At 58.0% G+C, this 13,139-nt stretch overlaps 1 protein-coding gene across 5 annotated transcripts; it reads left to right on the plus strand.

Annotated features, from left to right (window-relative positions):
* Positions 1-129: 129 nt before the first annotated feature.
* LOC129497726 (nascent polypeptide-associated complex subunit alpha, muscle-specific form-like) lies at positions 130-9,727 on the plus strand. 5 transcript variants are annotated; one of them, XM_055306821.1, is made up of 5 exons: positions 130-676; positions 1,093-1,483; positions 4,538-5,809; positions 6,361-6,536; positions 8,787-9,727. In XM_055306821.1, exons 2-4 carry the CDS (start codon positions 1,456-1,458, stop codon positions 6,516-6,518), a joined length of 1,458 nt encoding a protein of 485 aa, XP_055162796.1. In that variant the 5' UTR covers positions 130-676; positions 1,093-1,455; the 3' UTR covers positions 6,519-6,536; positions 8,787-9,727. The 5 variants fall into 5 exon arrangements, with proteins under 5 accessions (XP_055162796.1, XP_055162800.1, XP_055162797.1 ...); XM_055306825.1 differs by lacking the exon at positions 130-676 and having other exon boundaries at positions 710-1,483; positions 4,054-5,809; XM_055306822.1 differs by lacking the exon at positions 130-676 and having other exon boundaries at positions 710-1,483; positions 7,372-9,727.
* The last annotated feature ends 3,412 nt before the right edge of the window (positions 9,728-13,139 follow it).

Genomic DNA, 13,139 nt, shown 5'->3' on the forward strand with positions numbered 1-13,139 from the left:
GAACTGGCCCTTTAAGAACACATTCCGTGCTCGGCGCTCCCGCCCGGGGCCCGCACCCCGGACACTTTAAAAGGACCCAGGTGGCCCCGGAGGCGAGGTGACGATGCCCCCACCCTGCCCCTGCGCCGGCCGCGGGCGGAGTGGCGGCGGCGCGGGTCCGCGCCCCTTCCCAGGACGGGGGGGGGGACGGCGGGGGACGCGCCCACAGTTCGGACGCGGGTCTGGCTGGGTTGGCTCCGTTTTATGGCATTTTATTCCTAATTAAAAAGCTTTGCGTCCCGCGTCGCCCCGGCCTGCTCTTCTCCCCGCGTCTCCCCGCGGCCCCCGCCCCGCCCCGCCCCCGCCCGAGGGGGTGTCCCCGCCGCGCGCGCCGATCCCGGCTCCGCCGAAGCCTCCTCGGGAGCCCCCTCCGGGCCCCGCCGCCCCCCTCGGCCTGCCCGGCTCCCGCCCCTCCCCTTCGCCCCCACCCCAGCGCTGCTGCTCCGGGCTCCGCGGCTCAAAAACAACAGCGGTGGCGCCGCCAGCTCCGCGCTCCGCCACAATCCCGGCGGCCGGGGACACTCGGACCCGCCGCGCTCCGTCCGCGCGGAACCGCGGAGAGCCGCGCGCGCGGGCACCGGGGAGGCTGCGCGGGGGGCCGGCGTCCGAACCCGGCCACCGCGGGGGCGGGCCCCAGGTGAGTACCCGCCGCGCGAGCCCCCGAGCTGGGCCACCCTCGGGGAAGGGGCCACTCGCGGCCCAGGTGAGGAGCGGGCGGGAGGGCCGGCGGAGCAGGTGGCAGTGCGAGGGCGGGAGCTGACCGGGTGCTTCTACCTCGCAGCCCTCCGACGCGGAGGGGAACTCGAAACGTCCGGGCCAGGGGGCTGGGAACTCCTCCCGTGTGTCTGAGATTGGAGAGGGACATGGGGGCCGACGCAGGCGCTGACCCCGGCCCTGCCGGGGACGCGGGCTCTGCGGGCTCAGGGACCTAAAGCTGCCCCGGAGTCAGCCTGAGCGGGGCAGAGGTCGAGCCTTTGCTGGGGTCTCTGCAGCCGCGGGTGGGCTCCTGGCTGTGCGCCACTCCCCGTTGTGCCCCATTTGTCGTTCCGTGAGACGAGTGGTGCCCGCGCGGAGACCTGCATGCGGCACCCGAGCCCTCGCCACGGGAGAGGTGAACGGGTAAGGGCGGAAGGACTAACACGGAGACCCTGGAGTCCTAGCGGAGGCGCTCAGGATGGCGAGGGGTGTGTGGCCGGTGCTACCCCCGAGGAAGAGTTCCACAGAACAGGGCTTGGCGGGAGCCAGAGGCGGCGGTGCGCCGGGCCTTCCCGCCTCCGCACTTCACAGCTGCCTTCCTGTCTGAATTCAACTGGCCGGAGCGTCCACGGTTGGTTTCAGGGGTGCCCAGCCTTGCACTCTGCTTGCAGCCCCAGACGGAGAAGGCACTCTCCGCCCTGCTGTTTCTCCCTGAACTGAATGCAGCCTCCACTGTTTCTGGCCCTAGGTGAGTGTTGACCACCGGCACCAACAGGGGCGCCAGGGGCAGCTCAGTCCCCTTGCCTGAGTCCTTCTGAGGGTCTGTCCCCCGCACCCCACACTCTGCCTGTCCCCGTGGGCTTCGTGGAGAACTGCGCGGTCAGAGGCTCCTTGGGCCTTGCCGCCAGGTTCTGGGGTTTGGGTGGGCCACCCCTAGCAGGCTCAGAACCCACTCAGTCTCAAGGTGAGGGGTCACTGGGAGAGGAAGGAAGGAACCTGGAGCTCAGAACTGGGAGTTGTTCTGCTTACCCCAGCCAGGGCAGGCTTTAGCCCATGGACCTCACCTGGCTGTCACCACTGGCCAGAAACAACACAAGGTCACCCTCCTATCTCAGCCTCCCTGGTCCCCCTTGCTGGAAGCCTCCTAGCAAGTTTGGGTAGGAGGCCTGGGGGGAATAGGGTGGTGCCTTCGAAGTACTCCCACCTGCACAGAAGGTCCTACCCTATCCTCCACCCCCCACCCAAGTTCAGGCTTCCTTTCCCTCTGGCCTGGAGGCAGCCCAGTAGACTCCAAGTTTCAGAAGACCCAATCTTCTTCTGGGGGCACCCCAGCTCACTCTGGCCCTCTGTCTCAGCTCGGAAGGTGATTAAAATCTTCTGGATCCTGGCCAAGCTGGGCCAGGACACTCTCTAGACTCTGGGACTGCACCCCTTTCCAGGGCCTGGGGAAGGAGGGCAGGTGGGAGGCTGCACTGTCTCTTCTCTGCCCCCTGCCAGGGCCCTGGGGCGGGGGTAGGGGCTGCAGCTCCGGGTCTGCCTGGGGAGAAAGAACCAGGGCTCGGAAATGACGGGAGATGGCTTAGCTGCTGACATCCCCAGGTGCCTGCCGAAGCAGCTCCGGCAGCGCACTCACTCCCATCAGCCCCAGGCTGTTGCAGGAGCCTGGGCAGACTGTCCCCAAGGCCACGGCCCTGGCCTGGCCGGGCCCTGCCCCCGCGTGGCCGGATTTAGAACCGAGAACAGGTCAGGCTTTGCAGAGTCCACAGAGAGAAGGGTGAAGAAGAGGGAACCAGACGTGGGTCCAGACCGCAGCCCAACGTTGCAGACATTTGGGGACTGGGACATGGGGGAACAGGTATGGGCCCCGTGAGGGTGAAACAGGAAGAGGAGTGCTTTTCAGCTTGTTGATACTGAAAGGTTGGAGGGCACTTTTCAAACCTTGCCAAGCTTCAGGGAGTCTTGTGACTGGCTTAGGGGACCTGGCACTGGGGTGTGGGAGTGCTGCCACTAACCTTGGCTTCCTACTGTGGGCCGAGTGGTCCACAGACCAGAGGCCCGTGAGGTGTGGGCTACAGGGACACATCCTTCAGGCTATTCGGTTTTGGAACCGACTTTGTTGCTGGGGTCCAGGGTACTGGACAGAGGACTTTCTCCCTGCCTTTGCCACAGCCTGGAGTCCCACTTGAGACAGGAGCTCTGCCTACACAGCCTTTCAGGCCAGCAGGGAGGTGCTGCTGGAGACCCAGGACCATTTAAACTCTTTTGGGAAGGGGCTGGGTTTGGGACCATGAGCAAGCTGGCCCTCAGTGCTGCAGTAAGCATTATAGCAGGCAGCCAGGAAGCAGGTCACCAACTCCAGGACGCCCCGGAAGCCTTGAGTAACGATACTGCCTGAACTCCCAAGGATACTGGGGACTCCCAGAGCTTAGTGTCTTGGGTGAGAGGGTCCCTTTGCTTGGCTAGGACTCACATCCCCTGCCAACTCGAAAGGCTTGGACTCTGGAGAGGTCTGCATTGTGGCATGTGTGTACCGGAAGGTGCAGGGTCCTAACCAGCCCAGTCACCTGTCCACGCAGAGCCCAGCTTCAGCTTGTGCACTGGCAGGTGGGAATGGGAAGGCCCCGTAGGCCAGGTGCACTGACCCAGACAGATTCTCACTGCCCCCTCTCCCTGGCCCCTAGCCCTATCTGTGCCCCTGAAATTTGGCCAAAGGCTTCCAGGCACTCAGTCTCTGGCCTCAATTGGATTCCAGGTCAGGCTTTGCTCACCCTCCAGTTCCTGCTCAGAAAAAGTGAGTAGCTAAAAGAACAACAGCACACCACCCTTAGTTTACATATGGGCTCTCTCTGGAGATCTGCTGCCCTGAAAGGGTCCAGACTACCAGTCCTCAGCCCACCCCCATCACAGGCTGAGATGGGGGTCTCCCTCTCTAGACACATTCTCCTGCCCTATGTTAGGTGGAAATGTCTCCCAGATTTGAGCAACAGAAGGCTTAGAGACCACCAGGGATGCTTGGGGACAATCTGGTTTGGTTCCCACTCCACGGACACGGAGGTGGTCCTGGCACCCAGCAGGGGGCTCAGTGCAGGCTGGATGCCCTGCCTTCCAGCCCTGGGGCCAATAGCTAGCTTGAGTGTTTGGTCTAGAAAGGGGGAAGGGTTGGGGCATGGACTGTCTCTGGGAGAATTTGTCCTCCCCAGGGTGGCCTCCACACTGTTCCAGAGTGGGTGCCTCAGCTCCAGACCGGGGCCACCACAACCACCCCCAAGGCTCTGGGGTTAATATTCCAGGCCCCCTTTTGCCTTTCTTCCTACGCAGAGCCCAGGGAAGCTGGCTGTGACCCAGCTAACTTTGGAGGACAACGGGGCCCACAGGCTCTGATTTCTGGCCCAGCGAGTTCACAGAGTGGTGTGGCAAGGCTGTTTGTTCCCTGTGCTGCTCACAGTCAAGGTCTCCGGGTGCCCACGACCACTCCCTGCTCTGGAGCGCGTCCTGAGAGCATCGGGGCACTCTCAACCAAGACGTCCCAGGAATGCGAACCATGTAGTCGATTTCGAACAAACCCCAGATGTTTGGAAACCTACTTCCTTCACAGGCAGGAGGACATGGTTCCTTGCAGATGGACAGCCTCTTGGGAGGGCCCCCGAAAGATTTTTCGTCCCTAATCTACATCCCCGAGTCCTGGGTGGGGCAACTATCTCTCCAGAGCGCTCAGATGCGTGCGCGACGGCACCTGGGGCCTGCCACGTGCATTTGGGGGCGTAATCAGGAATATTTTTGTTTGTTTTGTTTTTAATTTAAGAGATCGAAGCTGTGGGCCTGAGCTCCCCATTTGAATTCCCGGGGAGGGAGTTGGCTCCAGCCCGGATCCCGGGCCCAAGCCGGCTGTCACGAAGTGCAGGAAGCCCCCCGAATGTTGCTTCCCCCGGCTGCGCGCACGGTGGCCGGGACTACGCGGCGGCTCCGCAGCGGGGCTCCTGCAGCTGCGCGCGGGCTCCGGCTTCTACTGCGGGAGCAGCGAACCGAATCGTTCCCACGCTTCCTCTCCATCCCGGACCTCTCAACACCCGCCAACGAATGCCGTGGCCGGTTTGCGCCGACGCCGACCCCTGCGCCGGTCCTGCGCCGCCCGGAGCGGGGACTTCGCGCGGCGCTCACGCTCGGGCCGCCCGCCTGCGCGCCGGGAGCCACCGCGTTCCCCCGAGCGCCCGGCCCAGCAGCGCCGCGGAGCTTCGCGCCGCGGAGGTGGTGCCGTGGCTCCGAAGGACGCTACCCGCGTGGACGCGGCCGCCTCCTGCCCCGGTTCCCGCTGAGCTCCCGCAGGGCCGTGGCGGCCACGGAAAGAGCAAGCCGGGTCGCTATCCCGGCGCCCGAGTCCCGGGGCCGCTGCGTGGGAGTCCGCCCTCCGCCTCCCCAAACGCCCCAGACCCCGAGACACGGCCCAGCCTCCTGGTAACTTCGCAGACGCTCCGGGTCGGCCTGCGCCGCGATCCACAGGCCGGCTTGCAAAGCCCCTCCTCTCTGTCCTCTCTCGGCTCTGGTCCCTGCTCCCACACCGGCCACCCTCTTAGTTTGGAAACCGAATTTCGCCTTCGGTCCTGCGGGCCGACAGGACGCAGACGTAACCCGGCAAATGCCCTGCGGGGATTGCTTCCCGCCTCGGCTGCAGCATCTGTGAAGTGGCGCCCCACTTTCCCGCGCCCCTCTCGCTGGCTTCTGCGGGTGGGTCGGAGAACCGACGGACTGTTGGGAACCCTGGAGGGGCTAGCGCAGCCCACACCTGGGGCCGTTTGCCGGTCGAGGCCCAGAGGCGGTGCCCAGACTGGAAGGGCCCCGGCCTGTCCCGCGGTGCATCCCGCGTCCCCTCCAGGGCTCGGTGGAGGGGGTGAGGGTCCAGCCCCGCCGGCTGGGCGGCTCCTCTCCACCCCTGCGCGTTCCTCCGCGCCGCGATGCAGGGAGGCCGAACACCCCAGCCGCCCTACTGTCGGGCCGTACTACCGGGCTCCCCAAACCCCGTGGAGGGCGGATCCGGGGCTGCAGGGGCGAGGACGGGCGGCAGAGGCCTTAGTCCCAGGTGAGCTCCCAGGAGGGAGTACTCCCCCTCTCCCTCCTCCTCCCCACGCTGGGGCGGCGGCTGGTTCCGGGCGCCTGAGCAGGCTAGTCCCGGCCCGTCTGGGCGGGGCCAAGAAGGCGTGACCTTGGGCTTGCGGTCGCCGCACTCCACCCCACGTAAGGGTGACTGCGGGGCTGGGGGTAGGGACCCAACGGGAGGGCCCGGCCGACTGCGCTCTACCCTGGGCAGGTCCGAGGGAGGGAGGGAGGGGAAGGGAAATGCGGTGGCCAAGGGGATGCCCGGAGGGACACCCTCTCCCCTGCCGCCATTCTAAACTAGTACTGAGGGGAGCGGAGCTGATGAAAACCAGGATTGCCTCTGGGGGAGGGAAAACTTACCTCTCCTGCAGAATAACCGGAATCAGGGAGCCCCACCCTCCCTCTGTCTCCCAGGACCCGGCCTCCTGCCCCTGCCCCAGGCGCCTCTGCCCATGACCCTCGGGCTCTAGGAATGGAGCAGGGCCCAGCCTCTCTTGGCTCTGGTGCCTGATGCCTAAACTTTAACACCTGCAGGGCTTGCAGTGTCCAGTTCCCCAGCCCTCCTTCCCTCCTGCATCCTGGAGGAAGCTCCAGTGAAGGAATACCGGAGGCCCAGATGGCAGGAACACACCTGCACCCAGCACAGACCCATGCACCCACTGCAGCCCAGGCCAGTGAAGAGACCTCACTGAGGACCCACTGTGTGCCAGGTCTGTGCTAGGGTGAAGAGGGCAGGGTCCTGGCTGTGAGCAGCTCTTCATTTATGGGACAGACCCCCTCACCCCCAGGAGAGCCACAGAATTAGGATGGGAGTTCAGGGTGGAGAACTCCAAAGGGATTGGGCACATGGCCTTCCCTGTTCCCCTCCAGGCCTAGGTCGAGAAGACAGTCCAGGTGGAGGGTAAAGACAAAACTTTAGGGAGTCAGACCCAACTTCTTCCTGACTCCCTCCTTACGGTCCTTCCCTGCTCTCAGCCCCCAGCTTACTGGGCACCCTGAATTCATAATGTGTAGTATGGAGGAAAACAAGCAGGGTATTGTGGAGACAACTGCATGCAGATGAGGGCTGGCACTTCCTGGGGGGATCTCGGTTGTTGGAGCTGTCATTGGTAGGGATCCCTGCACCCTCTAACTCCTCCTCATCCAGAACCCAGGTCTGTCTAGGAGCTCTGAGTTGGGGTCACAGAAAGGAGCTGCTCACTCCCTGGCTAGACACAGAGGGCAAGTCAGACCAGGAAGAACAGGGCTCCTGGGGACTTCAGATCCCATCACCCATGCAGGTCTTATTGGGCTCCCAGAGCCAGGCCCCACCCTCTCAATCTTGGCCTGCCCTAGTCTCACCTGGTCTCCTGGCACTGGCGATCAGTAGTTCCCCCCTCCCCCCAGGTCTACTCCTCCTCTCCAGGAGGCCGAGGCTCTGGGATCACACTGCAGCAATCTTGCATGCGCTGACATATGGCCAGAGGCCCCTCTATAAGGTGGAGTGCTCCTGGAACTGGCTGTCCTGTAGTACTGGTAAATACAGGGCCTATTTCTCCTCAGCAGACCTGCAGTTCCAGGGCATCTTGTGCCTCTACAAAGCCACAGGGCTGGCCCAAGTTTGGGAGCCTTCGTGAATAAAAGAATGAGTCAGTAATGAATGAAGAGCACTGAGTGAGAAGGAAGTGATCTTTAGATCTGATTTCAGCCCCAAAGACCAGAGGCAATGGGGGGAGCGGTGATCTTACTGGACATCACAGTGGAGGCAGCAGCCCTGCACTGAGCACCTGAGTCTTAGTGACCTGTCCTTCACCTATCCCGACTTGCAAAGGGCTGCCCTGCTTCAGCAGCCTGATCCAGTCCCACGTGATGGGGACACAGCAGTGAGCAAGCCACCCAGGTACCTAGCTGCATGCTGGAAAAGGCAGCTAGCTTGCTCAAGGGGGCCTCTGCGGGATGATGGGGGCAGAGGGTGATGGCAGAAAGAGAAACTTGGTCTATCTGTGGGGCTCCCTGGCTTGCAGTGGTGGAACACAGGTGGCCGGGGCTCCCGTGCCAGGCAGGATGCTGGCCTCTGCCCCACAGCTGGTCTCTGCTGTGTCATGGCACTGTGTGGCCCTCACAATGATCCCGTGTGGTAGGAACTATAATGGTTTGCACCTTACAAATGGAAAACTGGTGCTTAGAGGTACAGGGACATGTCATCAAGGCAGGAGAGTGAGATCCATCTGTCTGACCACAAAGCCCTCCTCCAGTGACATGAACAGCCAAGTGATGGGCTCCAGGGTGTGTGCTCAACAGAGGCACTGCTGCAGAGGGATCTGTGTTTGGAATGCCTTCTTGAGTTTCTTGGCAGTGCCAAGAGTGTGAGCCCCAGAGGGTGTGCTGGCATCGTGGTCACCCACTTGCTCCCGACAACCACCAGGATATTTGTTTGTGGGTGTCCAGAAAGACTGAGCCACTTGCGATACGTATTTCCTCTGAGTCCAGCCCTTGCTGGGAAGTCCAGGTCCCCTTCTCCTTCCCAACACATACCTTCAAGGGCAGACACCCCAGAACTGTTCTTTGGCCCTCACTGGGACAGGCTCCACCATCCCCCCACCTCAGCCGGTGGCTTCACAGGCTCAGTTCAGGGCTAACATGCCAAGCAAGTGATGCTCAGTGTCGAGGCTTCTACCAAGGCATTTCCAATCATAAAAAAATATGTGTCAGTTAAGTGTGTGTTGAGCCTGGACCACATGGGACATAGTTGTTCTAATAAACACGAGTAAGCCAGTTTTCACATTAGAGAAATAACAGTTTCTAGCAGAAATGTGGTGCTGTTAAAAGGGGTTAATTAATAAACAGCAGGTAATTGTTCATGGCACATTGTGGCAGAGAGTAATTTCCATTTTAGAGGATGGAAGGGCCAAATACCCTCCCCACTCAGCATTTTTGTGTAATAATCACCTTGGCTTCACCTCCGCCTTTAATTTTTACAGCTGGAGCTGTTTACCATCTTCCAACTTTCACTAAAAAGGAAAAACCATCGCTTAAACAAAGCCATTGAGAACTCAGCATCATATGTGGATTTCTTAACATAAATAAATCATACAAACCAAGATTTATGTTCTCCGAATGATGTCATTCATTGAAGGCTGCCTTCCCGATCAGATCAGCCTCTGCCGATTTCCTTGTGTGTGTGCGCGCGCGCGCGCTTTCTGCAAAACAAGGGAGGCAGTGCTGGCCTCGGCCTCACCACTCCTGTCTCTCTGCTCAGCCCAGGACTCCAGCAAGGCCTGCCTACATTCGCCCAGGTTCTTACCATTTCAACCCCATGAATCGCTGTAAAGCTTTGCTTCTGAACAGTAAGTTCGGAGGCTGGAAGACTGTTCAAGCTTCCCGGAGAATTTCTGCAGACCCCAGTGGGAGCTGAAGGTCCTTTGGCTTCTCCAGAGTCTCCAGTGATGCTGGCTACAGAGGAATCACTTTGAAATGAATGAGGAACAGAAAAAAATCACCTTTAATGGGGGAATGAGATATGGTTTACCCTTACCATGGAGGAATCTATGGTCATAAAAAGGAACAAAGTCCTGCCACACGCTGCAACTTGAATGAACTCAACATCATTCTCAGTGACAGAAGCTGGTCATGAAAGGCCACGTGATATATGAGTCCATTTATATGAAGTATCCAGGATGGGCAAATCCATAGGGAGAGAAGTTGGATGAGTGGTTGCCAGACACTGGGGCAGGAGTAAGTGTGTGTTGGGGGGTGACTGCTCATAATAGATGTGGGGCTCCTTCTAGATGTGATGAAGATGCTCTGGAACCAGCTGGTTGAGATGGTTGTACAACACTGTGGATGTATAAATACTACTGAGACGTTCACTTTAAAATGGTCAATGTTGTGATATGTGAATTGTATCTCAATACACCTGGCATTAAAAGATCACCCCTGAGCATATTTGTTTAAAAGCTTCGTGCTCAACTTTAAATCCTTATTGGATTTGGAACTGAGCATATAGGGAGAGGAGTGTACAAGATGTCTGTGTGCAGCGTGAAAGGGATCACGTGAGCGCTGGCCCAGCACCTTGGGGAAGTCCAAATACATGACCATATTCCTATCTGTGCATCACCCCCACCCCACAATTGCATCCCCTTCCCACCAGCCCAGGGTTAAGTGTTACCGGGCTTTTTGTGTTAACCATCTTCTTGACTCGGTTTAAGCTTCACCACCTAATACAGATCCCTGGAAATGTGAGTCTGGCTGCAGAGTTTAATCAGGTTGAAATGAGTGAGGAGCATTAAAATCATCGCAAAGGGTAGGTGACATGTGGTCCATTCACACCTGTGGATTGTCATTTGACCACTGGAAAGAATGGGACACTGACACATCTGCAAACGTGGTGCTTAGTGAGAGAAGCTAGTCACAAAAGGCCACGTGTTGTACGACTCTATTTATATGAAGTGTCCAGATCTGAGAAAGAGCAAGCAGGTTGCTGGTTGTCTGCCTAGCTGTGGAAGGAAAGGTGGTGGTGGCTTGGGCAGGTGAAGGTTTCAAGGGATGAGCCAGATCAGAGTCTAGCTCTCCAGCCCCTGGATTTTAACAGAAGACCCTCAGTCGGAAGCCAGGGGGAATTTGGGCTGACTAGTTACAGCCTGGACCTTTTATTAGTTCAAGCAGCATACATTCCCTGCACACCTAGCATGTGCCAGCATGGCCAGAGCCCCAGGGAAGAAGCCGTGGCCAAAACAGACACAGGCATCCTCCCCACGGAGCTCATGTTCTCACAGGGGAGGCAGCAGTGAGCAGGATACTTGAGGACTCTGCAGGGCAGGTGCAAAGTCTCTGCATGCTACTGGGGATAATTTAGGAGGGAGATGAGGTGAGGAGCATGGCCAAGAAAGACGTCTCTGGGGTGGTGGTGACATTTGAGCAGAGACGTGGCAAACTGAGACAAGAACACTGGGCGTGTCTAGGGAACAACATTTGGGCATAGGGAACATCCAGTGCTGAGGCCCTGAGGCACAAGTGGCCAGGTGGCTGGAGCAGAAGGAGGGAGGGAAGGGGGGCAGGAAATCAGTGCAGGGGGATGGGGGTGAGGTGGTGCAGATGAAGCCTGAAGATGGAGTTAAGACAGTCAATGAGCCAACCTTGAGGTAGGGAGTTCATCCGGTATGATCCTGGTGGGCTCGATAGAGTCACAAGGGACATGACATGTGGTAGAGGGAGGCAAAAAGAGTCAACTGGCTTTGAATTGGATGAGAGTCCCAAGCCAAGGAATGCAGGTGGCTTTCTGCAGCCAGAAAAGACAACAACTGTGTGCTAGACCCTCCACACAGGAAGCCAGCCCTGCAAATCTTTCGATTTTTGCCCAGATTTTCCATCTGCAGAACTGCAAAATGGTAAAGTGTGCTGAGTTCAGCCACTGAGTTTGTGGCAATTTGTCACAGCAGCCATGAGAAAATTCACACAGGCAGCAGGGGAGACAGGGACTTCATCCACACGTGGTCAGGACAAGCTAGGGTCAGTCACTGCAGGGACATTGGCAGTGGCTGTCCTCACATGCTGCTCCGATGGGGACCGGCTGTCCTCCACATCCCTCCTGTCCTCCTCATCCCAGCCGTGGTCATCACTCCAGGAGCCGAAGCTGCCACCCCATGTGGGCTTCCCCTGGCTCATTCACTCCCCCGTGCCCGCGTTATCTTGGCTTACTCTCCTGTCGGTGGAGCACATCCTCTAAGAACTTCTCATAAACCAGGAGATACATTTTTGAGGAGCATGCATGTCTGAAAGTGCACTTATTCCTCCACCCCCCGCCCCGGAGTGATAGTTTGGCTGGGTGTGGAATTCTAGACTATAGATGCTTTTCATCCGGTACCATAAGAACATCGCCCCTTGTCTTCTTGCTTCCAGAGTAGCCAATGAAAAGTGAGGAGAACCCATTCCCTTGTGGCTTGTGTGCTACCTGCGTTTTCGTCTTGGGAATCCTACAAAATCTTCTGTGTCCCAAGCATTCTGCTGTATCCAGTGCTGCACTCTGGTGTGTGTCTGGTTTCCTCCACTGTGGGTTCTTTCAATCTGGGAGCTTATGTCTTTCAGTTCTGGGAAGTTTTCTGGAAATATTTTGTTACAGATTTCCTGCCCCCTATTTGCTCTGCTCTTTGTTTTTCGAAGCTGATGGTTACTATGATGTTTCCTTCTGTTCACGTGCTCTGTGTATGCTCTGTGTATCCTCCAGGTGGCTTCGCTCTATTCCTTTTAGTCTCCTGTGGATCCTTGGTCACCTGTTCGTGATCTGAAGCAGGGAGGATAGAGTTGGTTGGAAGATCTGAGGTAAGGGAGAACTTGCTGCATTTGACACCCACAGGAGGGTGATCCTGGAAGCACTGGGTGTCGGCATCCTTAGGGACCACTCTGAGGCCCAGGCAGGTTCCTCCGGGGAGTGAGGCAGGTCCAGTTGCTGGCATTCTGGGGGCCAAGTTGAGATCCCTGCAGTCATTATCAAGTCATGGCTGCCTGCACTCTGGGGAATAGGCCTTTGGACATTTGCTGACCTGAGAAGGGGGGCAGGGAGCATCTAGGCATCTGTCTCCCTCATGACCTCGTTTCATGCTGTCTTCTTGATGGCAGCCATTCCTGCATCCCTCGTCTCAGGCTTGCTTTCATGGCCACTCCTGAGTTTGGGATGCTCTTGTATTAAATACAGTAAAATCCTACCTTCCACACTCTCTGTTCAGAGCTGTCACTCTGGTCTGTGAGCCAGTCACCGTGGGTCCATCTGCGAGTGGGCTTTCAAAAATCTGTGGCTGATTTGCCCTTGCCTGTCCTCTCCACCCTCATGGGTAGATGTCTCTTAAAATCTCTTTTCTGTGGTTGGAGTGGGCTTTGCAGAAGGAGCATATGTGTTGTGTTTAATCCACCATCTGCACCCGGCACCTTTCAGGGCCTCTGTGTCATTTCCACTCCCTCTCTTAGTTTCTGTGTGGCTATTTTAGAAAGGCTGTGTCCATTTGCTGTGCGGGGTCCAGAGGCTCAGAGTGAGGTTTTCTGGGTCCTGACCAGCAAATTCCCTGGAGATCCCATCACTATGGAACATTCCAGCCACAAAGAGCTGAGCCACATCTGTTGGTCCAGATGTGGCATGGACTGCCATGTAGATAATGACATGATGTAGACGTGTGCGTGTTGCCCATACTGATGTGTCCCTGAAACATGGGATGGGGAGGTACCTTTAGGAATATGAATTTAAATATTAACAGTGATCTATACTGAGCAATGAGATTTCAGGGTACTATAACTTTTTTCTTTATTATACTTAGGTAAATTTCAGTTTTTCTCCAGTGACTATA

Source organism: Nyctereutes procyonoides, unplaced genomic scaffold, assembly GCF_905146905.1.
Source record: "Nyctereutes procyonoides isolate TBG_1078 unplaced genomic scaffold, NYPRO_anot_genome, whole genome shotgun sequence".
Classification (NCBI taxonomy): domain Eukaryota; kingdom Metazoa; phylum Chordata; class Mammalia; order Carnivora; family Canidae; genus Nyctereutes; species Nyctereutes procyonoides.

Bases quoted from the DNA above. Each gene is read 5' to 3' on its own strand.
- LOC129497726 (XM_055306821.1), top strand. From the start codon at position 1,456: ATGCAGCCTCCACTGTTTCTGGCCCTAG. The intron at 1,484-4,537 runs GTGAGTGTTGAC...TTTTAATTTAAG, and splicing joins TCCACTGTTTCTGGCCCTAG to AGATCGAAGCTGTGGGCCTG. The intron at 5,810-6,360 runs GTGAGCTCCCAG...TAACACCTGCAG, and splicing joins GGCAGAGGCCTTAGTCCCAG to GGCTTGCAGTGTCCAGTTCC.